This window comes from Ursus maritimus, unplaced genomic scaffold, assembly GCF_017311325.1.
Source record: "Ursus maritimus isolate PB19 unplaced genomic scaffold, ASM1731132v1 scaffold_1, whole genome shotgun sequence".
Classification (NCBI taxonomy): Eukaryota; Metazoa; Chordata; class Mammalia; order Carnivora; family Ursidae; genus Ursus; species Ursus maritimus.
In genome coordinates, this window is record NW_024423343.1 from 3,879,605 (window position 1) to 3,903,336 (window position 23,732).

General features: G+C 48.4%; 1 protein-coding gene across 3 annotated transcripts in view; it reads left to right on the forward strand.

Annotated features, from left to right (window-relative positions):
• The window catches only part of COL6A3 (collagen type VI alpha 3 chain), a 65,163-nt gene extending 41,726 nt beyond the window's left edge, over positions 1 to 23,437 (forward strand). For all 3 annotated transcript variants that reach the window (XM_040638703.1, XM_040638706.1, XM_040638707.1), the window contains 15 exons: positions 31 to 66; positions 528 to 590; positions 1,318 to 1,380; positions 2,569 to 2,601; positions 2,686 to 2,722; positions 2,826 to 2,837; positions 2,934 to 3,427; positions 4,965 to 5,061; positions 5,939 to 6,637; positions 8,180 to 8,285; positions 10,566 to 10,993; positions 12,036 to 12,299; positions 13,348 to 13,443; positions 21,959 to 22,123; positions 22,757 to 23,437. In XM_040638703.1, coding sequence (XP_040494637.1) covers positions 31 to 66; positions 528 to 590; positions 1,318 to 1,380; positions 2,569 to 2,601; positions 2,686 to 2,722; positions 2,826 to 2,837; positions 2,934 to 3,427; positions 4,965 to 5,061; positions 5,939 to 6,637; positions 8,180 to 8,285; positions 10,566 to 10,993; positions 12,036 to 12,299; positions 13,348 to 13,443; positions 21,959 to 22,123; positions 22,757 to 22,797 — 2,634 coding nt within the window. In that variant the 3' untranslated portion in view covers positions 22,798 to 23,437. The remainder of the gene's footprint in view (positions 1 to 30; positions 67 to 527; positions 591 to 1,317; positions 1,381 to 2,568; positions 2,602 to 2,685; positions 2,723 to 2,825; positions 2,838 to 2,933; positions 3,428 to 4,964; positions 5,062 to 5,938; positions 6,638 to 8,179; positions 8,286 to 10,565; positions 10,994 to 12,035; positions 12,300 to 13,347; positions 13,444 to 21,958; positions 22,124 to 22,756) is intronic.
• Positions 23,438 to 23,732: the final 295 nt, after the last annotated feature.

Below are 23,732 nucleotides of genomic sequence, written 5' to 3' on the forward strand. Positions count from 1 at the left end.
AATATTGAGTGATTTCCTTATCTCTTATAGGGAGAAAGAGGATTCCCTGGATACCCAGGCTCAAAGGTAACTAACTATTCCCCTCGTGGTGAAACGTCACTGTTGTTTGGGGCTGAGTTTGGTATGTTCATGGGTTAAAAATCAGAATATCGTGCTGCCAGTGCTGGGTCAGCCGCTTGCTAACCAGTGCCCCGGGGAAGCCCCGCCTCTCTCATGTGCTCCCTCACCCGTTATGTGGAGGTGACAGTGTGCACTTGCCTCGGAACCTGTGGGGGTCAAATGAAATGACACGGCAGGAACATACTTTGCAAACTAAAAATGCTGGGATCTGTATGCTATTGTCATTATGGGTTCAATAAGCCAAGGCTGACCCTGCAAAGGACGCAAATGTAGTAGGAACCCAGTGGAACGTAAATCAGAGTGAACCACTTGGCTGCCCGGGGAAGTGTGGTCCGGATGCCCCAGGGACCCTCAGCTAGCCCCTCTGTTTCAGAGCTTAATGTGTCTCCTTTTGGCTCTCTTCCCAGGGTGCCCCTGGTGAGCCGGGCACAGGTGGAGCACTGGGACCCAAAGGCATCAGAGGCCGAAGGGTGAGTCTGTCTGCACCTGGATGCAGGTGGGGAGTGAGAACACGTGGGGTGAAAATTATCCTTCTTCAACTACAGCCTAGTGGTAGTAGACCCCAGAAGAAAAGGAATCCTAAGCCCCCCACCAGTGTCCTCAGGACCCTCTGTGGTGGTCTGCGCTGTCCTCCCTCAGCCATGCTGTCCTTACGGGAGGCCCCGAGAACCCCTTCCTCGAACACATCTCAAGGATCACTACCGGCATGCTCCCCTCCTCCCCCCCGTAAGAGTCCTCTTCCTTAAGCCGCTTTCAGCTCTGAATGACTCTCTTCAGTGGATGTTTACTCATCCTCTTAAGACAGCACTGAGTCCTGACTTAACAAATTGTGGTCCAGATGTGGGGAACTATTATTTTTAGCTTAAGGTATAGTTAAAACCACCATATTATCCTGTTCATTTGCTCAGTGAAGACAGTCAAACTCTGTCATTTAGTATTCAAGTTTAAAACGTTGGATTGGTTGTCTCCACTGAACAGTGATCTGATTAATTGTCATTTCTTGGTTTCTTGTGCGTCTGTGGACAGTCTCATGACATCCGTGGACAGTCTCATGAATGGCTCTGGGGCAAGGATCTCACAGTGAGAGAGTCCTCGTACTGACGGGGAACGCTGGAGATCGCCTTCGCCACCCCTGCCGACCGCAGGAGTTGAGAATCTTCTGCCACAGCTGAGCAGTGTTTGTTCTGCCCTTTCTAGGGAAATTCAGGACCTCCAGGGGCAGTTGGGCAGAAGGGAGACCCTGGCTACCCAGGACCATCTGTGAGTACCCGCCCTCTTCCGAACAAGCCACTGGGGTGGGCTGCTTTGCACACGCCTCTTCGTGAACTTTCCACTGTCTCCTCTCCTCCCGGAGAGGGCTACTGCGTGCTTGTTGTTACTGCCGCCTTCTTCTTCTTCTTCTTTTTTTTTTTTTTTTTTTTTAAATAAACCACTTTTCTTTTGGTACCACAACGGAGAAAAGAGCTTTTGAATTTTAGAGGAACGAGAAACTTTAAAAAGAAGTTTCCTATGGAACCTTGTGGTCTAGGGTATCTTGTAATTTGCCTTTATAATTTCCTGGGTAGGTTTGCTTGAGGTTTGTGTACAGGGACCAAAAAGAAAGTACAAGTTTTAATACCTCTTGGTTGCATCTTGTAGAATTAGTATAATTTATGTCAGATGTCGGTTTGCGGACTTCTTCCTTTGGTCTTTAAAATCCCTGAGAGAGCTTCTGATTTGTGGTTTAAAACCCGCAAGTGCCCAGCCACCTGGGGCCAGGAGGGTGGCCTCCTGCAGCCTTTCCTGTCTTTGTTTCCTTCTTGGAAGCTCTCCCTATATTGTCTCTCGGCATGAAATTTGATGAGGTTCAAAGAATGATGGACGATCACTCCTACAAGGAAAGGCTGAGGGATTAGGCGCGTTGAACTTGGGTGAAGGCCAAGTCAGGTGATTGCTGCCTTTAAAGAGGGAAGCATTTAATGGGAGAAAGTAAGCCAGTCATTAGTCTTGTGGGAAGACACCTGCTTGACCATCAGGGCGGCCACATATTGGGATGAGAGGCGGAGGGTGGCCGTGGGTCTGTCCTTGAAGCTCCTCAGCGGTGGAACCTTGCTGGCGTGCTTCACACCTGGAACCGAGAGTTAGCTAAGCGACTCTTCACTGTCCCTTCTGTGCTGAGACCCAAGCCCAAATGTGTGATCCCTTTGACCTCTCACGGGCTTCCAGGTTTCCCAAGTGGGGAGCTCTTTATCTTGCAAGGGAAACACTTTTTCCCTCAAAGTGGTCTCTCTTTTGTTCCTTGAGCAGTAAAGTCAAATTTATAGGGAAAGCCTGAAAATGATCAAGGTCAGTCGAGGTCCACCTTTGCTTCCTCTGTCATATTTCTGGAGGGGGGGAGGGGCGGTTCCTTCCGGTTGGCGGTCCCGCCCACCTGCCCGGTTTCTCATCCTCTCCTTCCTTGTTCCGCAGGGTCCCAAAGGCAACAGAGGGGACTCCATGGATGTAAGTTGCATGTGTATCGCTCCAGTCATTGTGCCGTAAGCCTTCTGTCCGCCCCCCTCACAATTCTCTCCTTTCCTTTTAAAGCAATGTGCCCTTGTCCAGAGCATCAAAGATAAATGTCGTAAGTACACGATTCTCTGCTGTCCATAACACCTTCTGTTTTTACATTTGAAATTCTCACACAGTAGAAACATATTTCACGCCTCTCTTGGTTTCCTTCGTAGCGTGCTGCTATGGTAAGTTGATTTCAGCCGTTTGACTTCCTCCTGCGAAAAGAAGAGCCCCTTTCCCTGTAAGTAATGTTGGTCTTTGAAAACCCGCCCTTCCCGCAGGGCCCCTGGAATGCCCCGTCTTCCCGACGGAGCTGGCCTTTGCTTTAGACACCTCGGAGGGGGTCACCCAGGACACGTTTAGCCGGATGAGGGATGTGCTCCTGAAGGTCGTGGGCGACCTGACCATTGCGGAGAGCAACTGCCCACGGGGGGCGCGCGTGGCCGTGGTCACCTACAACAACGAGGTGACCACGGAGATCCGGTTCGCTGACTCCAAGAAGAAGTCAGTCCTCCTGGACAAGATCAAGAACCTTCAGGTGGCTCTGACGTCCAAGCAACAGAGTCTGGAAACGGCCATGTCCTTCGTGGCCAGAAACACGTTCAAGCGCGTGAGGAACGGATTCCTGATGAGGAAAGTGGCTGTTTTCTTCAGCAATAAGCCCACGAGGGCGTCCCCGCAGCTCAGGGAGGCTGTGCTGAAGCTCTCGGACGCAGGCATCACACCCTTGTTCCTCACAAGCCAGGAGGACGGGCAGCTCATCAGCGCGTTGCAGGTCCGTGCCCTGCGGGCGTCGTTGGCGCCTCCCGTGTTCTTCTCGGGCTCTGAGAAGGGTCTCAGGCCCATCGTCCCTCCTTGCTGAGTTCATGCCAGAGTTTCCAAAAGCTCCCGGATGAGGCTGTTGTGATTGGAGACCGCTCGAGTGAGATTTCCAGGACGGCCGGGTGGCTCTGGATCTAGAGTGACAGCCAGATGCCTGGGATTTTTTCCCACTGGGTGCCTCCTCACGTGCTGGAGGAGGATCTCCCAGGGCTGACCCTGAGGCCCTACAGTCTTCTAGTGAGGTCCCCCAACGTCAGTGACCCCAGCACCCCTAGCAACACCCCTCTTCAAACCTTTCCTCAGTCAGGATGGCGGCCAAGGCTCAGCCTTCGCTGTGAAACTGCAAAGTGCTCCCTAGTCATTTGCTTCCATAGCTTAACTGTTATAGTAATATAGATAATAACTGCTGTAATAACTGGCTAATTGATCAATTAACATTTATTCAGTGCCAATTCTGGCGGCATTGCTCAAGACGAGTGGGTGGTGGGCGTGATGGGAAAGAGCCCTAGTCCAAGCGCCCCCCACCCCCCACCTTTCTAGCTTCAAGTCGTCATGAGTAATATGGTTACATCATTGAATCTGTCTGGGTCTTAGGTTTCTCGCCTGTGGAAGGCGGGGTGGGGCGGGATGGTCTCTAGCATCTTCCCTTCCAGACTGGGGATTCTATGGTCCTACCACTGCCTATGTCAGCGAAAACAGTCCGGTCATTGGTGCCCTCTCTCGGGTCCTCTTCTGCCAAACCACCGGCTGGTTTGAGCCCAGAGCACTGAGCTGTGGCTACCAGCTGTCCACCCTTTTAAGGGGTTCATTGATATACATTTTCCCTCGTGGGGGCCGAGGGACCCGGAACCACCTGGCTCTTGACAGCATTGTTTCAGCAGGTTTGAAAAGCCAATTAATCATTCATTAATTAAACTTATTCATTAAATGACTACTTAATGATGGTGTGCTGGGTGCCGTGATGATGAGCAGGGCTTCTTGAATCTTCTAGAAGTGATTTTATTACTTGCTTTGTTGTTAAATCCCTCTCTGGAGCTGGGAGAGCAGGAGAGGGTGTTGCTAACGTTTGTCAGTGGCTGGAATGGGTGCGGACAATAACCGCGGCACCAAAGTGCCCACTGTTCCCACGAGGCTAGCCCAGGCACTCCACACGCATTGTCGACTTGGACATGGGGAGTTTACCGTTGTCCCCGTTGTGCAGCTGAGGAAAGTGGACCCCAGGCAGGTTAAATAAATTTCCTCTAGGCCTGGCAGAAAGTGCAGGAATGGGATGTGAACTGCAGCTTATCTCCACGGAAGAAAACTTCTGTTGTCCTATTAAGCTCAGCGCACCCTCCCCCACCCTACCAAGAAAACCCTGAGAGGTGTTCTTGATCTGCTGGGGTGTTTATTTTTTGACGTGACTGGTGTGACTCTCTTCCTCAGCTACATTTTCAAGTAGTTACTTACCACGGATATTCCTACCGATCATTTCCTTTTGTTTCGACCAGATCAATAACACGGCGGTGGGGCATGCGCTCGTCCTCCCCGCTAGGAGAGACCTCACGGACTTCCTGAAGAACGTCCTGACGTGTCACATTTGCCTGGGTAAGGTGCTTCTTTAACAGGAAAATCTGTTACTGAACACACTATCCATAGAGTGACATTTGAATGAATGATCGCCATCCTTAGGGCTTCGGTTAAGTGAAGATTCACAAAGCTTCACATTCACAGTGTAATTCCTATATAAGTGGCTTCCGTATTTAAAGTGGAAGCCCTCAAACAGAGCTTCTCTTTGATAGCGAAAGATTCATTTCATAGGAAATAAAGGAGAAAGTAGGCTCTGCTTCCATTTTGACCTTGAAGTCCAGATTTCAATTATCTGTCTTTGTGACTTTCTGGAACACATTTTTTCAAAGAGTGGCAAAGAAATAGTTTCCTTTCCTTTCCTTCTTCTCTTTCTCTCTTTTCTCTTCTCTTCTCTTCTCTTCTCTTCTCTTCTCTTCTCTTCTCTTCTCTTCTCTTCTCATTTTTTCCTTCTTCTTCCTCTCCGTCCTCCCCCTCTCCTTTCTTCTCTTATGTCCTTCTATCCGCCTCCCACTCCTCCCCTTCTTCCTCTTCCTCCTCCTCCTCTTCCTCTTCCTCTTCCTCTTCCCCTTGTTCTAATACCAATGCCATAGTATACTAACAAGTACTTTAGCTTCCTGATTTGTTTCATTTAGTGTTAGGTGATGAGAACTGAAATCTGGCCACAAAATGGTAGCAGGCTATAAACAGGCTTCTATATTAAGTGACGATTTTAATCTGATTTGTTTCATTTAGTGTTAGGTGATGAGAACTGAAATCTGGCCACATATGGTAGCAGGCTATAAACAGGCTTCTATATTAAGTGATGATTTTAATTACCCCTGACTCCCAGCACACTGATGTACAATACCTTGCTGTGGGAATCACACAATAAATGGGCTCCCGTGCTTCTTTCTAGACATCTGCAACATTGACCCATCCTGTGGATTCGGCACCTGGAGGCCTTCCTTCAGGGACAGGCGAGCGGCGGGCAGTGATGCGGACATCGACATGGCTTTCGTCTTAGATAGCTCTGAGTCCACCACTCTGTTCCAGTTCAACGAGATGAGGAAGTACATAGGGTACCTGGTCAGACAGCTGGACCTGAGCCCAGACCCCAAGGCCTCCCAGCACTTGACCAGGGTGGCCGTCGTGCAACACGCGCCCTACGAGTCCATGGGGAACGTCAGCGTGTCACCCGTGAAGGTGGAATTCTCCTTGACTGACTACGGCTCCAAGGAGAAGCTGGTGGACTTTCTCCACAGCAGAATGACACAGCTGCAGGGGACCAGGGACCTGGGCAGAGCCATTGAATACACCATAGAGAACGTCTTTGAAAGCGCCCCCAACCCACGGGACTTGAAAATCATGGTTCTGATGCTGACGGGTGAGGTGGAGAAGGAGCAGCTGGAAGAGGCCCAGAGAGTCATCTTGCAGGCCAAATGCAAGGGTTACTTCTTTGTGATTCTGGGCATCGGCAGGAAGGTGAATGTTAAGGAGGTGTACGGCTTCGCCAGCGAGCCGAATGATGTCTTCTTCAAACTACTGGATAAGTCAACTGAGCTCAATGAAGAGCCTCTGATGCGCTTTGGGAGGCTGTTACCATCCTTCGTCGGCAGTAAGTCCTACATCAGACGGTGTGGGCTGGGCCGGCGGTTTCTGCCAGTCCGTAGCTTTGGGCTCTCCGGGCCATGGGGCCACGGAAAAGACACGTAGTGTGCTGACGTTGACTTGTTCGTTCATTCAACACATATATATTGACACCTGCCATGTCCCAGACACACTTTGGGGGCCAGGATGGGCAGTGAACACACAGAAGGAAATCCTGTCCTTGTTCACTCACTTATTCAACCAAAGTTGCCTGACCTCTCTCAGCCGTAGACCCCATGTCCCTGAGACGAGCAGTGAGTCAGGTGCACACTTATGATGCATGACACAGTAAGTGGGGAAGCTCCTCGAAGGAGTTGTTTTGCTTTGGGCTTAGCCACCCACCCCACACTTGGAAACTTCTGGGCCTTTGCTTATGTGAATCTCCTCCCCGCATTAGCGGCAAATGCAAGTTCATCTTCAAAGCATATCCCTAGCTGCCCTTACTCACCATGCAAGCTCCCCACTCCCAAGGGTTTGTCCTCTTGAATCCGGACACTACCTACCGTATCTGGTCCGTGGCCTGCTGGTTATTCCTTTGTGGTCTGTGGTCCCGGCACACTGCATGGTCTGTGGATCGTTCACCCTGTGCTCCAGGGCCTGGCCCAGTACACAGCCACCCCCAAGTCACTACAGGGGAGTATACGACTGAGGGAGCTCTGGAAAGTAGGAGTATACGTGCCGTTACAGAGAGCTTAGTATTCAAGGCAAAGGTGGGCTCCACGAAAACCGTGCTCACACTTGTGAAGGCCTGTCCCTCCAAAGTGTTAGAGAAAACCATGAAATAAAGGTAAGCCAGCAAGGTCACCCCAGGCCCGCTGTCACTAGCTTCCCCAGGCCTGCTGTCACTAGCTTCCGAAGACGAGAAACAGAAGTTTTATTAAGCACAACACTGAGAAAACATTAAAAGTAATTTGGTCACAATTTGATGTTTAAATTTTGGAACTTGTTCAACTCTGTGCTTGATTCGTCTTCTATTCCTGTCTCCCCCTTACATTGAGTAAATATTTTCTTCAACCCAATCACCCAAACATTGCCAAACGAGATTTTGGCTTGAGATGTTTTATGGATCAAGTATCATGGTGCTTAATGTTTAAATTTATTAGACATAGCTTGTTTGGAGGAATGAATGAATTTAACAAATATTTATGGACTACCTCCTGTGTGATCCATTTAACTCATTAGCAGATGAATTTTAATTTGCATCAGATTCACGTGCACTTGAGATATATGTATATATATGTATATATATGTGTGGGCATAATTGAATAACTTTTGTCTTCTTTTTTTTTTTTTTTCTTTCTGGGGCACCTGGGTGGCTTAGTGGGTTAAGTGTCTGCCTTTGGCTCAGGTCACGATCCCAGGGTCTTGGGATCAAGTCCCGCATCGGGCTGCCTGCTCAGCGGGGAGCCTGCTTCTCCCTCTGCCCCTCACCCTGCTCGTGCTCTCTCTCTCTCTGTCAGATAAATAAATAAAATCTTTAAAAAAAATTTTTTTTTCTATTTTTCTCCAGGTGAAAATGCTTTTTACTTGTCCCCAGATATCAGGAAACAGTGTGATTGGTTCCAAGGGGACCAACTGTCAATTAAGAATCCTGTGAAGTTCGGTCACAAACAATTGTGAGTATTGTAATAATTGTCTTAAAAAGTACAGTGTAGAGAGAATGCAGAGGTCCTCCAGACAATGCCTAACTTTTTGGGTAAAGACATAGAAATCCAGAAAATGTGACTTCCAGAAAGTCACCTGGACCATTCTTTTCAACCTGTTGTATCCATTTGCTTTTGTTGCAGAGCAAACTCTCCGAAACTTAGTGGCCGAAAACAGCTATTTATTTAACCCGCCGTTCTGTGGGTTAGCAGTGTTGGCTTGGGCTCAGCTGGGCAGGCCTCTGGCCTCGGCTGGGCTCACTTCTGTGTCTGTGCTCGGCTGCCCGTCCGCTGTGGATGGGGGTCAGGATGGTCTCAGCCGCTTGGCTCTGCTCTGCTCCACGAGGCCTCTCATTCTCCAGGAGGCAGACTGGGGGTTTGCTCCCACGTGAAGGGCAGGGTTCCATGAGAGAAGTTGGAGGGCATGAGGCCTCTTGAGGCCTGGGTGGGAGCCAGCACACTGGTACTTCTGCCGTATTCCATGGGCCAACTCATGTCCAATAGCCAGCCAGGCTAGAGTCAAGAGTTGGGGGCTCGACTCAACAGGAGGCCCTGTCACGTCACGTTGTGAAGGGCCCGGGAACGGACAGGGTGGGAAACTGGCGCCATGTGTCCGAATAGCCCACGACACCTGGGGTGAAGGGATCGCCTACGGAAGCATTGACTACATTAAGCAGAACACGGGCTCCAGATCTTCAAATGATTAGTGCTACGGTAGCACAGATGATGCTGGTGACGCTGGGAGGCACCGTGCGTGTTCTCCTAGGAAGGGTAACGAGAGGGTGGGGGCCGGGGACTTGCACCCACAGGGATGCTGGCCCAGCTCCCTCTGTGGTGGCAGCTCCAGGCGCGGAGAGGAGGGCTGTGTGGCCGTGCGACAGAGGGCGAGGTGATGGGGACATGGTGGCTGGAGCTGAGCCCAGGCGATATGCCAGCAATCTGTGCCCCTTAAGGGAGTGCCCTGGGCTGGCATGCTTTCCGGGTAGGAGAGGGTTCCGACGGTAGCACCCAGAGGAGACATGGACTTGAATTATCCTTGACAAACGAGTACGTGGCTTACTCCTGGCTGACCTCCAGGGTGCGGACAGAGAGCCCGCCTCCCTCTCCTGCCCTTGTCCTTCAGCTCTTGCCCTTGTCCTTGGAGGGCGGGTTCCACGCTCCGCCGAGCAGACTGACCATTGCCGCTGAGGGTGCCATGAGCTGCGGCCTGCTCCGTCCACATTCTCTTTTTCCTGGCCTTAATTATCTTTGGGATGCCTCTCAAACATTCCCTGCACCGTCCTCCAGCTTATCTTCAGGAAAACAGAGTGAATGCTCTAACCTAGTGTTTAAAGTTGGACCCGGATGTGAACATACGCTGTCTGTGACTTAGAACCGTGGCAGACCGACGAATCAGGGAGTGTCCGTCTCCGGGCAACGAGCGAAGGACGCCCGGGTCTGGGCTCTTGTGTCTGGTTATGTGGCTGTGCTTTTTAGGGATTCGTAATAGATCAAGAAATTGTGAAAAAAACCACCCCACATCCCAAAATTAATGCAAACAAATATACACAGTAAGCTCTGGGAGGGAAAGTACACACAACTTAATCGTTTGCTCAACATGGCATTTCGTTGAGTGGATACTTTCTTAGAATGAGAGTAGCTGTTAACTGGCTTTAATTTTTGGTGTATATGTTTCAGTCGGTCAATTTTTAAAATAGGACATTGTTTGAGTATGATTTTATTACTGTTAATGATAATAACAATCAAATTATTTATTATATTTTATCAATTAAAAATAAGATCAGATGTATTTATAGTACAATACAGGCTTAATTTCTAATGATTCTTTTACTTTATATGTATTTCAATGTCTTTTCTGTGGCACAGATTCTGAAAGGAAGGAAGGTAATCTATGCAATGCTATATGTAAAATATAAAAATGAGGGGCGCCTGGGTGGCGCAGTCGTTAAGCATCTGCCTTCAGCTCCGGGCGTGATCCCGGTGCTCTGGGATCGAGTCCCACATCAGGCTCCTCCGCTGGGAGCCTGCTTCTTCCTCTCCCACTCCCCCTGCTTGTGTTCCCTCTCTCGCTGGCTGTCTCTCTGTCACATAAATAAATAAAATCTTTAAAAAATATATATATATAAAAACGATTGCATACCTTTTGATAAAGCAGCAAAGTTCACGTAGCTCATGGGGGTTATGTTTTTGTAAATTTTAGAGGGCAGGCAAAAATATGTATGGATTGAAATAATATTTAATTTGTTTTAACAGAAATATTCCGAATAATGTTACTTCAAGTCCTACAACCAAACTAGTGACCCCAGCAAAGCCCGTGACCACCACAGAACCGGTGACCACCACGACCAAACCAGTGGCCACCACGACCAAACCAGTGGCCACCACGACCAAACCAGTGACTGTGGTAAATCTGCCGGCCTCAAAGCCAGCCGCAGCCAAGCCAGCCCCACCCAAACCGGCCGCTGTGAGACCCGTGGCCCCGGTGAGGCCTGTGGCCGCCAAGCCCGAGGCCACCAAGACGGCCACGGTCAGACCAGCAGTGGCCGCGAAGCCGGTGGCCGCAAAGCCGGTGGCCCCGAAGCCAGCAGCTGTGAGACCCCCCACTGCAGCCAGACCAGTGGCCGCCAAGCCCGAGGCCCCCAAGCTCCAGGCAGCCAAACCGGCCGTCGCTAAGCCCGCGGGTAAGAACGCACGTGCAGGGCTGCCAGCTCGGGGCATCCTCACTTCCTGGGCTCCGGGCATGCCCCCCAAAGCCTGTGTATAAAGCCGGTGAAATGCAGTCATTGATCTGGGATTCATACGTCTAGAGGATATATTTGAGAGGGTGCTGCTCAGAGCATGAGATTATCAAAATATTGCCTTTTTTTTTCCTGTAAGAAAGCAATTTTTTTCTTAGCTCTGTGAGGCTCGTGAGCTCCACAGAAAGAGCATGGAGTGAGTCTCCCACCCTCTGCTGCCTCTTCCCCCCACGGCCCACACCAAGCCCCGAGCCCCGCCCTGAGGTGGGGGCAGAAGCACATTCCCATAGGAAAGAGGCCCCACCGCTGTATGCTGTGGCAATAGTGGGGTGTTCTGTTGAGCACCCTGGCAGGTCAGAGCTTGGACAATCAGCCTCCCCTCTCCCCCCAAGACTAAATATGTACTAATCCTGTCCGTGGGGAAAACACCTTCCAGACGGAATTAGATATGAGGGTAGGTGGGCTTCCTGAGACCCAGAGTTGGTTCTTCTGCTCTTTCCCCCGGATGCTGGAATATACTAGAGAGTCACAAACCATATGGAAAGGTGAAGGCAGATTGTAGAAGTTTGCGAAAAGGTGGAAATTGTCTTCCTTTGATGAGCAGAGAGGAAGCAGGGATTCCTGTAAAAGAATTTCCTGTCATGTCCTAAAGTTTCGTGATTTAATGCATTTTAAATGATGGGGGCTCATTCTGTCTTGAATGCTTTCCCGTGTATTTTCAAAGCCTGTCCCGAACAGGGGTGATTCTCAATATTGTACCTTGCTGAGAAACAATGAGATGCGCATTCCACGTTTCATGGGTGTTGGTAGCTTCCAAGGCTGATATTCCTCGGGAGCTCAAACGAGAAATTCCAGCCCCGCTCGCCTAAATCTCTGCCCCGCTCCCTGCTGATTCGTCTTTTCCCGTTGCTGTCCGTCGCCGGTGGGTCACTGTCGTGCACGGCTTTAAGCTTTATCTCCGCACTCTGCCTCACCTGTCTTCCAGCGAAGCCATCCCGAGAGGTCCAGGTGTCCGACGTCACCGAGAACAGCGCCAAACTCCACTGGGAGAGGCCCGAACCCCCTGGCCCTTACTTTTATGACCTCACCGTCACCTCGGCCCACGACCAGTCCCTGGTGCTGCGGCAGAACCTGTCGGTGACGGAGCGCGCCGTCGGGGGGCTGCTCGCCGGGCACACGTACCATGTGGCCGTGGTCTGCTACTTGAAGTCCCAGGTCAGAGCTGCCTATCAAGCAAGTTTCAGCACAAGTGAGTACACAGTCAGCCCCGCACAGCGGGTTCCCACGTGCAAGCTCAAATGGGACATAAAGGGAATGATTCTGATTCATTGTATCTGAAATAACACCGTTAGAACAAATCCTGGGTGTGTTTGGGTGACGGCCAGTCTCAGAAATTAACGCAACGGAAGGCGGGATTCCGTGGGAACTGTTGCCCTGTCCTTGGGGTCCTGGGATACTTCATGGAGGAAACCAGATCTCTGGCCCGAGGGACAGAGAAAGAAATAGGTCCGTGGAACCTGGCTGGGGGCTCGACTGCCCACCACAACCATGTTTCTGAAGTATGTCTGCACATTCAGTGAGCAGAAAATACTGAGACTCACTGGCTCCTCGGAGAGTAAACGAGTCCATGTGGTCTTACCACCCCAAGGCCAGGGGATGTCCGCAGCCACGGCGTGAAGGGCCTCAGTGGTCCCCTCCCTGGTCCACCATGCTGGGGTTCTGCCCTCCATGGCTCTGCCTTCCGTGGCCCGGTGTCCTCCTGGCTCCTCCATGGCACTGAGGCCTGAGCCATACTCTCCTATGCATTCCAGTCTCTGTTAATTACTCACACCCTTGACCTTTTAAGGTTCTCCCAGGTTCCCCCACCCCTTCTTCTTCTTGACCAGTGCTGCTCCTGGGATGCGGAGGGGGCCCACATTCCTTTCCTCTGTGAGCCAGTGTAATTCAGATCAAGGAACTCTGCCTGAGGAAAGGGAATGCCCAGCAGTTGTCATGTAAACCATGAAGATATGAGTGCAAAGACCCTTCATACCCAGGGCTCCATTTTCATGGCTGGAAGCAGAAGTGGTTATGTGGGAAATGAGAGGATTTGTTCCAAGTTCAGAGATTTCCTCCATTTGCTTGTTGAGATGAGTGGAACTTGCAGACGACAGACGTCAGTCGTGTCTGTAGAGACCTCACGGGTGTCGCCCTCACGTGAGCTGTTCTCAGAAAGGCAGCTTGCCTCAGTCCCTGAGAATTTGCAAGCCCTTTAGCTTCTGTGTTTCCTACTAGTTGCATGTGTTTTCCTTTTATAGAGAAAGCTCAGCCTGCAGCCCCACAAGCGAGGTCGGCTTCTAGTTCAACCATCAATCTCATGGTGAGCACGGAACCAGTGGCTGGTGGCGAGACAGGTGAGTTGTGAGGGTAGTAGGTCCGTTAACAGCACTAGGAGAGCAGCCTTCCAGACATTCCCAAGCCTCTGAAGCCTGGATTCTGGGTCATCCGCCGGGGTTCTAATTCTCAGGCGAGCCTGACTTCTATGGGAAAGTTCCCAATGGGCTCTCCGTGGCCCAATGTGGTCCTATTCTTCATAGGCATGTTGTAAACGGCCACTTTCCTTCCCCGTCACCAGACTCCTCAAGAAGACCAGATGGGATCTGCTTCGGGGCTGGAGCCGGGAGTTCACGTGTCTGTTGATCAGATTCTCCGGTATTTCCTCTTGGGGTTGGAGTTCATTTGTGGCTTGTGATGCTGGAAGCGTGTAGGGCCTCGTCCCCTCAGTGACGTAATCTAACAACAACTGCTTAAAAGAACAGAAAGCATCACAGATTAGAACACCTAGAACCTGTGGGCTTGGAAGTGACCCCTGGGATGGACATTCTGCTCCCAGTTCCCCAGGCACACTCCTGCCTTAGTCTGTGGTCCCCCTGTGTGCGTGCCTGAGCCCGAGTGCGTGCACGTTTCAATCGGTGATGAGCTACACCTATTTCTGGAACTGACAGCTGTCACACACTTTTGCTCCTGGCCAGTGGGACCCGCGACTCTGTGTGACCTCAGCCCTCATTCAGTGGACCGTGAGCTTAGATCGCTCACCCACCAGAAACTGATGATGGATGGAGCTGATACGCTCCGCTTATGGGTGTTCAGCGGAGGATGTTGGCAGTAATATCCAATGGCAAAATTCTGTGGGCATTTGCATATTGTATTGTTTTATGGACCCCAAAGCAAAAGGTTTCCGCTCGCTGGGGACAAGTCCTTACTCTTCGATGTATTGGCCACTGTCCCGAGGAGGAAGGCATTCCTCTTTACAATGTTTATTTCTGTAACTGACTCTGATAAAAGGCATTTGCTGAGGCTCGCTGCTTTGGTGCTGGATTTAAAAGCCCTGTGCTTTCTCAGCACGCACTTCGTTGTCAGAAACCCCGACACACTGCCTTCTGAGCCTTTCTCGAGGGTTCCTCATTTTGCTCTTTTCTCTGTAAGTTTTGAAAATGATGTGTTACCCTCTCTGTAGAGACTGCGTCCTATCCCAGTTTTATGGGTACACAAAACTGGAGGATTTCTGACCCATCTCTTTGCGGCCACTCGTGGGGAGAGACCTCTTGATTCTTTTAGCTGTTTCTGAAGAGAATCTTCTCTGTTGCTAGAATATTCTGTTCCATCAACGGACTTCCCTATAGCCATGTCTGTGTGTATATCTGTACTTATTATCTGTATTTGTATGTGTATCTATACTCTATCTCTACGTCTGTGTCCGTCTGTCTGTCTATCATCCCTTAGTTCAGCCGCAACCATACTGACATGGGGCGTCAGGAGTTACTGGAAAGAAACTAAGTCAGTACAGGAATCGTGGAACTGTTACACACATAGATGTAATTACCCTAAGTGAATGAATTACTTATAGAACTGGAAAATGTTTAAAATAATTCGCTTTTGGAAACAAGTTTAGGAATTGGTCTGTGGTAGAGACTGCCATGTGTTTTTCAAACTCTTGCAGCCTCCCCATTGGAAAGATTGACAGAAAAGCAAGGCATTCTCTTCTCTTGATCTAAATTTATGGGAACGATTCAGGAATTCAAGGTAGACTGGGTAATTAAACTTGAATTTGTTAGGGATTGTATAAAAAGGTTTTATACAAACTTTTAATGTTCTAATTTTCAACTCAAACTAACACAATGGGAAGTAGGGTTTGGGATGGAGAAGATACCCAAGTCTCTGCCACTTTGATTTCTGCACAGAAGCAGTCTTCTGAGTCCTGCATCAGGAGACACCGGATGGACTTTTGTCCCCTGCACTGGGGCACCTGGAGCTCCTAACCCATTCCCACTCCCTGCCTCAATAACCTGCATGGCAACTGGGTTCCCAACATGGTGCTTGAGCTCAGACAGTAGCCACGGAGAACTCACTAGGATTTCCCCAAAGATGTGGTCAGGACAGATGAAATTCTAACTTCAAAGTCACTGAACTCTGTCTCTTGGTTTCCCGCTCGCTGGGAATGTTACCCCTCACAGAGTGTAGGAAATATAAAATTCCTGCAAAGCCAGTGCTTCATTGAGAGAAAATGACTAAGAGTGAGTTCCGTGGTGAGATTTGGGGATGTTTCTGGTTTTCTAATGTGTGGTCCAGAAGGGACACAAATATATAAACAGTATTTAGTTAATATAAACAACAGAATCTTTAAACAAGAGTCTGGCTGGGCTGTTATGTTTGTTGTTTAAGACTGAGACATAGGCTCAGAGTTAGGAAAGCCCTTTTAATCCAGACCTTTACTGCTTAGGTCTCCTCTCACCATGCGGCAGAGAAAAGGGTTTTTGTCGGGGCTTGGGAGTCTTTCATGGCTACAGGTAGTTAGATACGGATGAGTCCAAGCTTTCTCTGTCACTGTGGTTCCTACGTAAGCTCAAGCCCAGAACTCAGAGGTTCTTTGACCCTTCCCTGTGTGTGCACGTGCACGGCTGTGTATTTCCAGCTAATGATTCAAGTCAGTGTGAAGATATGACTTGCTTTTTTAAAATTTAAATTCAGTTAGCCAATGTATAGGAAGCACATGGTTAGTTTCAGATGTAGAGGTCAGTGATTCATCAGTTGCAGGTAACACCCAGTGCTCAAGAGCCAGGGGCTACATAATTGGTCACCACCCCTCCTCCCATGGAAACAAAACAGCACTTTGCTGGAGAAGGCCTTCCTAGACATTCGCTCAATGAATGTAGGTCGGTGCGCACGTGCACGCCATTTTTGAGAGCTCTTTTTGAAGGAAATCAATTTGATATTTACTTAAAATGTTTAAACCTCACAATGGACTCAGGAGTCAGACTCAGGAGTTGAAAGCTTCCCCTCTCTCCCAACCTCCTCCCCCTCCCCCACCTCCCTGATATAATTAAGTCATCTTAGGAATTTTCCCCCGGGAGAAAAGCATTTCTATGGTATTCATATTTTTGCAGATAGAAAGAGTGACAATGAATCATTTTATTAAGTAACTTTAAAAAATATACTAATTGTATTCATGTTCGGTAGTTGCTTGTGTGTTTTGCATCCAAATATCAATTACCATACTCTATAGTAGTTCTCCAAAGATGTATTTTCTAGACGATGCAGGCCAAATTAAATTTAAAAGTTAGTTTTTATCTGTACACATGAGTGCTGTTTATTTTGGGAGGGAGGAGAAGAAGAGTATACAGTTTTAAAACTTGACTTTTTGTTGGCGTAGGTTAATGTTGGACCATTTTGAAATTATGGTTAATAGATATTTCTTTATCAGGCGTTCCTTTGTTTGACACAGGCACATACTGGGAGGGGCTAGAGAGGGGATTATTTGTCCCCCAGATAAGGTCTGGTCCTGTTTACCATAGAGTTTTGGTGTAGCAATAAGGCCTAGACTTTGAGGGGAAGGTTGATTACAGTGGCCGACCGATGGCATCATTACTCACCACTCAGGATTCCGGGCTTTGCAATATTACATGATTCCATTTTAAATGGTTAATACTTGTATTTTCTCCAGCAAAACAAAACAAATCCCCACATTCTAAAAAATCCCATCCCACTTTATGCTCTCCTCAGAATCTAGAAGAATCACATCCACTTTTCTGTGATGCATTTTTGCTGCCTATAAAGTCAGTTAGCAACAATTAAACCAATCCTTCCGCAATTCTCACAGCCTTTAAAACTGGGCCGGGCATGTTTGCAGCCGGCTTTGCTGTGGCTAGCTCTGGGACTGCTACAGAGTTGCTAATTTTGGCTTTAGGTGTTTGGCACATATCTCTCGTCCTCATTTTTGGCTACAGAGGACTCGGATAGATATTTTCTATGCATAGTACTGCTAAAGGCGAGACTCCGAAGTTTCTAAACAGCACAAAATTCTTCTTTCTCAGAAAATTTTGTTTTTCCAATATTACCAAGTGAATCCTAAGTTGTTGACTTACCCAGTGCGTTGGAGAAAAGTTTCAATGCAGAAGAGAGCCTAGTAACTCACCAAGTGTATAACACTCTTTTTAACCTATTCTAGAAATTAACCACCTGTAGAAATAACCACTTTGCGTAGGCGTTAGTCAGTTACACAGCTCTGAAAGAAGTTCTTCAGTGTTTTGCTTATTTTACTGATTCTAAGATGCACTATTTTCCCTTTGTAACACTTCTGAAATTGACGTGTGACTCACAATCGATGACATGTCATGGCTTTTGACAGTGTTTTGCCCTACTTACAGGGATATAAAATAATACTGCACGATAAAATTAAGATATCTTAGATTTGATGAAATACGGTATTTGGTTGGCTGTGTCCCGGTCTATCACACTGGCTAGCACAAAAAGGCATTATGGGAAAATAGATGAGTTTATGCTGATGGTCATTTATAGAACTAACTTAACGCCACAGATTGAGGTCGATTAAATAGCTACAAATATTTTCCCTGGTTGGTAGAAGAGAACTAGTCCTTCTCAAGCCTGTGTTTGTTGTTGCGTGAGGATGTGTCTGTATCAATGGCAACGCTTGGTTTATGAGGAGCCTCACAGGGCACTTGGCATTTGTTTTTATTGTGAAATATCAAAAGTCCAAAAAAATAAAAATCTATCGGTCGAGATGTAAAAAAGCAAAGGATCCAAACCTTAACCACAGCTACATTCAAAATAAAGTTAAAATACAAAACGTTTCCTTGGTATCTTTTGAGCCAATTGATACTGAAAATGTAGACACAGGCATACGCGCTCCTTCGGGCAAATCGCACCTGCTTCGGCCGCTGGAAGCGCCTGACTCCATATCAGCCATGCCGGCTCTGAAGGCTGTTAAACCTTCTTCTTTGTTTGAAACCATTAACTCGAGGAGTGTATTTGCACATCTTTACGACTGTAGCCTAAACACCCACCCCTCCACCACACACACCAATTTGCTCAAAGAAACACTTGACTTACTTCACTTAGCATAATCTCCTCCAGTCCCATCCATGTTGCAGCAAATGTTGAGAAATCGTTCTGATAGCTGAGTAATATTCCATTGTATATATGGACAACATCTTCTTAATCCAGTCGTCTGTTCAAGGGCATCTCGGCTCCTTCCACGATTTAGCTATTGTGGACAATGCTGCTATGAACATTGGGGTGCATATGGCCCTTCTCTTCACTACGTCTGTATCTTTGGGGTAATTACCCAGTAGTGCAATGGCTGGGTCATAGGGTAGCTCAGTTTTTAACTTTTTAAGGGACCTCCACACTGTTTTCCTGCATGGGATCCTGGAAGAGGAAAAGGACACTAGATTAAAGCTAAGGAAATCTGAATAAACTATGGAATTTGGTTAACAATAGTGTATCAACATTGGCTCATTATGTGTACGAATTTACCAGACTAGTGTGAGATGTTAATAGTTGGAACTGGGTGTTGGGTATATGGCAACCCTAGATTTTCTGTAAATCTAAAACTGTTCTAAAATTAAAAGTTTATTTTACCAAAAAAAAAAAAAAAAGAAAGAAGAAGAAGAAGCACTTGAATACTGGTCACTTGTTGGTTTGGAATATGTCCAAGTGGATTACTTTTAAAATGCTGCTCTTAGACACTATAGAAATCTCAAGCTATTAAAAAAAAAAAAAAGGCAAGATTTTCCCATGGAATGTGTTTTGTTTTGAAGAGTAATATCATAGGTATTCCCTGTGGAGAATCTGGAACATTCGGGAAAACATAAGAAAACATGATTCCCCTGGTTGCAGCACTGATGACCGCCATTAACGACCCGATGAATACCCCTCCTGATTTTTTCCAGGATGTGATGCGTGGGCATGCATGCACACACGCATGCACATGTCATTACAAAAATGGACCGTGTTTCTTAGAGCGCCTTGCACCCCATGGTTCTGTTCTAGGATTCCTACGTTCGCTTCTGTGGCTTCCGTAAACAGCGGGGATTCCCTGGCAGGGTTTTCTAGACATTGCACTGGTCTCCATTTCTTCTTGTGTTCAGATGCTCGCTGATGCCCAGTGACCAGTCACTATTTCACCAGAAAGTTTCACCAGATGGTGATTGGAATCAGGCAGCACCTCAGGTCTGTCTTTTAAGATGAAATGTATTTAAGTTGTTATTTTGGGCAAAAGTGAATCAGGAAAGGTTATTGATAATTGTCACTCCCTATTGTCCTTTTGGCTCCTTTTGGGTTCTCAATAGAAGGAGGAGAAAATTAGTACACGTGCAGCCAGACCCTCCTCTCACGTCGGAGAGGACCTCAGGCTCCCTCCAGGCTGTGCCCGAAGGGGCGAACTCATTCCGGAGTGAGCGCACGAGCAACTGTGTGTCCGAAGGCTTGTTCTGGGGAGAAGCTCGATGCGGTCCTTCCAACCACACCTCTTTGGACACAAGACATTTTTATTTCTGTGTCTTTTAAACTGTTGTTTGAGCACCGACACAACATAGGAGAGTCCAGTCTGCATGGCGTGTCTCAGAAACCAAGATGATGGGGATTTAAAACCACAAGGCTGCTTGAGGACCAGACCTCCATTTTCATGCTTAAAAATGAAGAATCCCGTATTTTGGTCTTTAAGAGCCTCATGAGTATGTTTCTCTTGGTCCACCAAACACCTTTGTGTCCACAGTGCCAGCGCCCTGTGTCACGCTGGGAAGCGCTGTGGGGTCTTAGCTGCGACCCTCACTGTCATAAAGGATGTGGGATCCAAGAGCAATAGTTTGGGGCTGGACAGTTAGGTGCAAATCCTGGGAAGCCAGAAGAGCCAACCAGCCAGGGAGCAGAGCGTCCTTCCACAGGCCGCCTCAGGCTGTGTGTCCTCCGGTCTGGGAAGGTTTCCTGTGTCCCTCTGAGGAGAGCACAGGGGAGTGGGAACAGAGTGGCAGTGGGCGTGGCTAGCCACAGGTGGCCAGGACTGCGAGCCTTTGGAACAAAATGGAACGGACGTGAGCCATGTGGGGGATGCTGGGGGGAGGAAAAGAGGGGACGAGGCTACCGTGTGGCCTGAGCTTCCCACTAAACCGGGAATCCACCGGCCAAGGAGGGGTGAGTTTTGGTGGTTGAATAATTTTGCCTCGCTCTGTCCCCTGCATGACACTTCTTGAAAGCCAGGCATTTTCCTTCAACTGTTGGCACGTTTGAGGGGAAAAAAGGTCGTTTTATAAATTGTCATCATTTTATTTGCTTCATGGTTCTCCAAGGGCTTCCTGGGCCTCTGAGAGGGTCTGTGGTTAGGAGGTGCCGTGGCGCCCCCAGTCTCTATGCCGGGTTGAGGGCCTCCCCAGGTGATCAGGGAGTGTTTTAGGCCGATTCTGAGCCTCAGTCCCGTGTCACTCTGAGTCTGGTCCACGACGGTTGACCCAAGCTCTGGTTCTCCAGCCCAAGACTTTGGCTTTCCTTTGACTTCTCAGTGCAGTTAGATCTGCAGATGCTCACATCCTCTGCAGCTGTGAGCAACCCGGGGGCGGGGGGGAGGCGTGGAGATGTCAGCCCGGCAGGGGGAGGGCCCGGTGACTCGGGCACGCGGGCTACTCCCACAAACATGTAGCACCGTCCACTCCAGGGACTTTTGTCGAAGGAAGGTTTACGGTTCAAACTTTTGGATAACGGTTGACATTAATGTCTGTCTTTCCCAGCATGACCTGGAGTTGGCCAGAAAATGCTGTAAACAGACGTTTCACTGTGGAAGGGCTGTAAACTTTCCTTTCCAGGCATCATGGAGAGAGTGTAGCTTTTACTTTGCAGCTGGGCTGCATCAGAAGTATGCATTTAAAACATAAACTTCCTTAACTGGAAAAAGAATGCTTCTGTGTCTTCAAAATAGCTTTGCTCCGTGGCATTTTTGCCATCATGCGTTTTAGATCAGTGGTCACACTTCTTTTCCTTACTTGTTTAATTTGGCTGCTCTCGAAGGCCCTCAGCCACACACATGCGTGCACACACACGCACGCATGAGCACAGATGCACACACTCAGAAAGGATTTTTCTTTTCCACTTTAACTTTTATTCCCATCTGCTTGGCTTGTTGCGAAATGTACGGCCTTATTTTTGAACGATATTCTGACAGAACGTACTTGCTATTTTGCCAAAGAGTAGAAAACGCCATAGTTTTATTAAGATGTAGTTTCTTCAATGGGGCTTTAATATCGAAGGAACTGGAAGGCAAATGGCCCCATGACTGGAAAGGGAAATCACGGTTCATTTCATCTGAAATTATCCAATAACGATGGCTTGCATTTGGGATCCGAGGGAAGTTGGCGAGGTCCTTCCAACGAGGTGATTGTATTATTGTTGTGGGTAAGAATCACGTGCATCCCACAGTCGGGGGCGGGGAGGGGCCTGGGGAGGCCAAGAGGGTTTCCTTCCTCAAAACTCACCTCTTCGCTCGCTCTGACAGCCTTGTGTTGAGACGTTCAGCCCCGCGCGCTGGGGGCAGAGTGCCTTGTGTGTCCTCATGAATGCTCTTTTCTCATCCTGTTATTAAAGATATATGCAAGTTGCCCAAAGAAGAAGGAACTTGCAGGAAATTCATGTTAAAATGGTACTACGATGTGGAGACCAAAAGCTGCATGAGATTCTGGTACGGAGGCTGCAGTGGCAACGAAAACAGATTTAATTCACAGAAAGAATGTGAAACGGTTTGCGCTCCTGGTAAGTGATTTTTTTGTGTTGTGGCTTTTGCAAATCAGAGAAGAGATCCAGGCCAGTTATTGACCCCGTGGAGATACTTGAATGACAATGATTGTGAGAGCTGTGGCCAAGGAGGTAGATGGCATCCTTGGATGAGGAAGATAACTCAAATAAAACACAAGGGATTTCTTTTTTGAATTATTGTTATTTCCTAAGAACATACTTGTATACTTGGATTCTTGCTGACGAGGAAACACACACCCAACTATTCGTCCTTCATCTTTAAATAGTTACGCTTCCTCTAAATACTAATGTTGACACTGGGGCCACAAACCATCTCCATGACGTTGGCCACCTCGACTGCCGTATGAGAGCCCGGCGAGAGGCAGAACGGGGAGAGCGCAGTGCGCACAAAGGCCCTGGGGCCGGCCAAGGCGGCCAACGGGTTCCCATTGCACACACACCCCCAAACCCGGGCCAGAGAGCGCCAGGGGAGCCGTGAAAGGCACTCAGCAGAAAAGAGATCAGGAAGGAAAACCAGAGGCCGCGGGATGTTTTTCGTGAGAAACACGGTGTCCTTTTTCGTTAGTAACGTGGCTTTTCCCCTGCGCTTCTTTCCCGCCCTCCCCCGCCCACCCCTCCGTCAACACTCAGCGCTCGTCAACCCCGGAGTCATCGCGGCCATGGGGACCTAAGCGTGGCCGACCAGCAGCACATACCTCTTAAGAAGAAGGAGTCAGCCGTTGCAAGTCGTCTCTGTAGAAGCTCTGGGTATAGACATCCTCGCACTGTTCCATTTCCTGCTTCGATCGGCACTCGAACTTGGGAGGAGCCATTCTGCCGCATGACCTATCGATATGGTGCTAAACGTGTCTGTGGACCCAACGCTCTGTCTCCGGGCAGTTATATCGTATACTTTGAACGTTGTGTCATAGTTATCCACTGCTGGTGTTTATGTGAACATTTCTATAAAGTCAGACTCGCCCTGGGGTCTCACACTCTGCCTGCTTCGGGCAAGTGCAAGGTCTAGGATAGAACTCCACATTTCACCGCTATCCATATACTTCTGCTTGTTCGTTTCTTCCCTCTTCAGTAAGCACGACTTTAGATGGAAAGCCTTGTCTGGTGAAGAAACAAGAGTCCAACTTTTTATAACTTCCCCCCAATTTCCTAGATTAGATTTCAAGCTAATTTTCCTTTTCTAAAGCTTCTAACAAATGACCTAGTTAGAAGGAAGCAAAATCCCTTAATCTTTGTGCACTGTTGTGGGACCAATGCCTTTATCAAAGAATGAAAAGAAAGTCATAATAGAGAATATTTTTGGCATTCCTCTAATGTTGTGTGTTTTTTTTTTTTTTTGTGCGGGGTGGGGGAGGGTGTTTAATTTTAATTTTAAAAACGTTAGGAAATTTATACAAAGAAACTTTTTAATAAATATATTGAAAGTGTCATGGGTTTGGTGTTACTGGCTGTCTTGTTTCCATAGCACCTGCTGTCACGAGGACCCCAGGCCAGGGGAATGGGGCCCAGCCCAGCCCAGCCCTCCACCCCTTCCAGGGGAGGGGCAAGACTGCTCTGTCACGGAGTGCGGGGAGCCTGGGGCTCAGCCCACCGGCACGGCAGCGCTCTG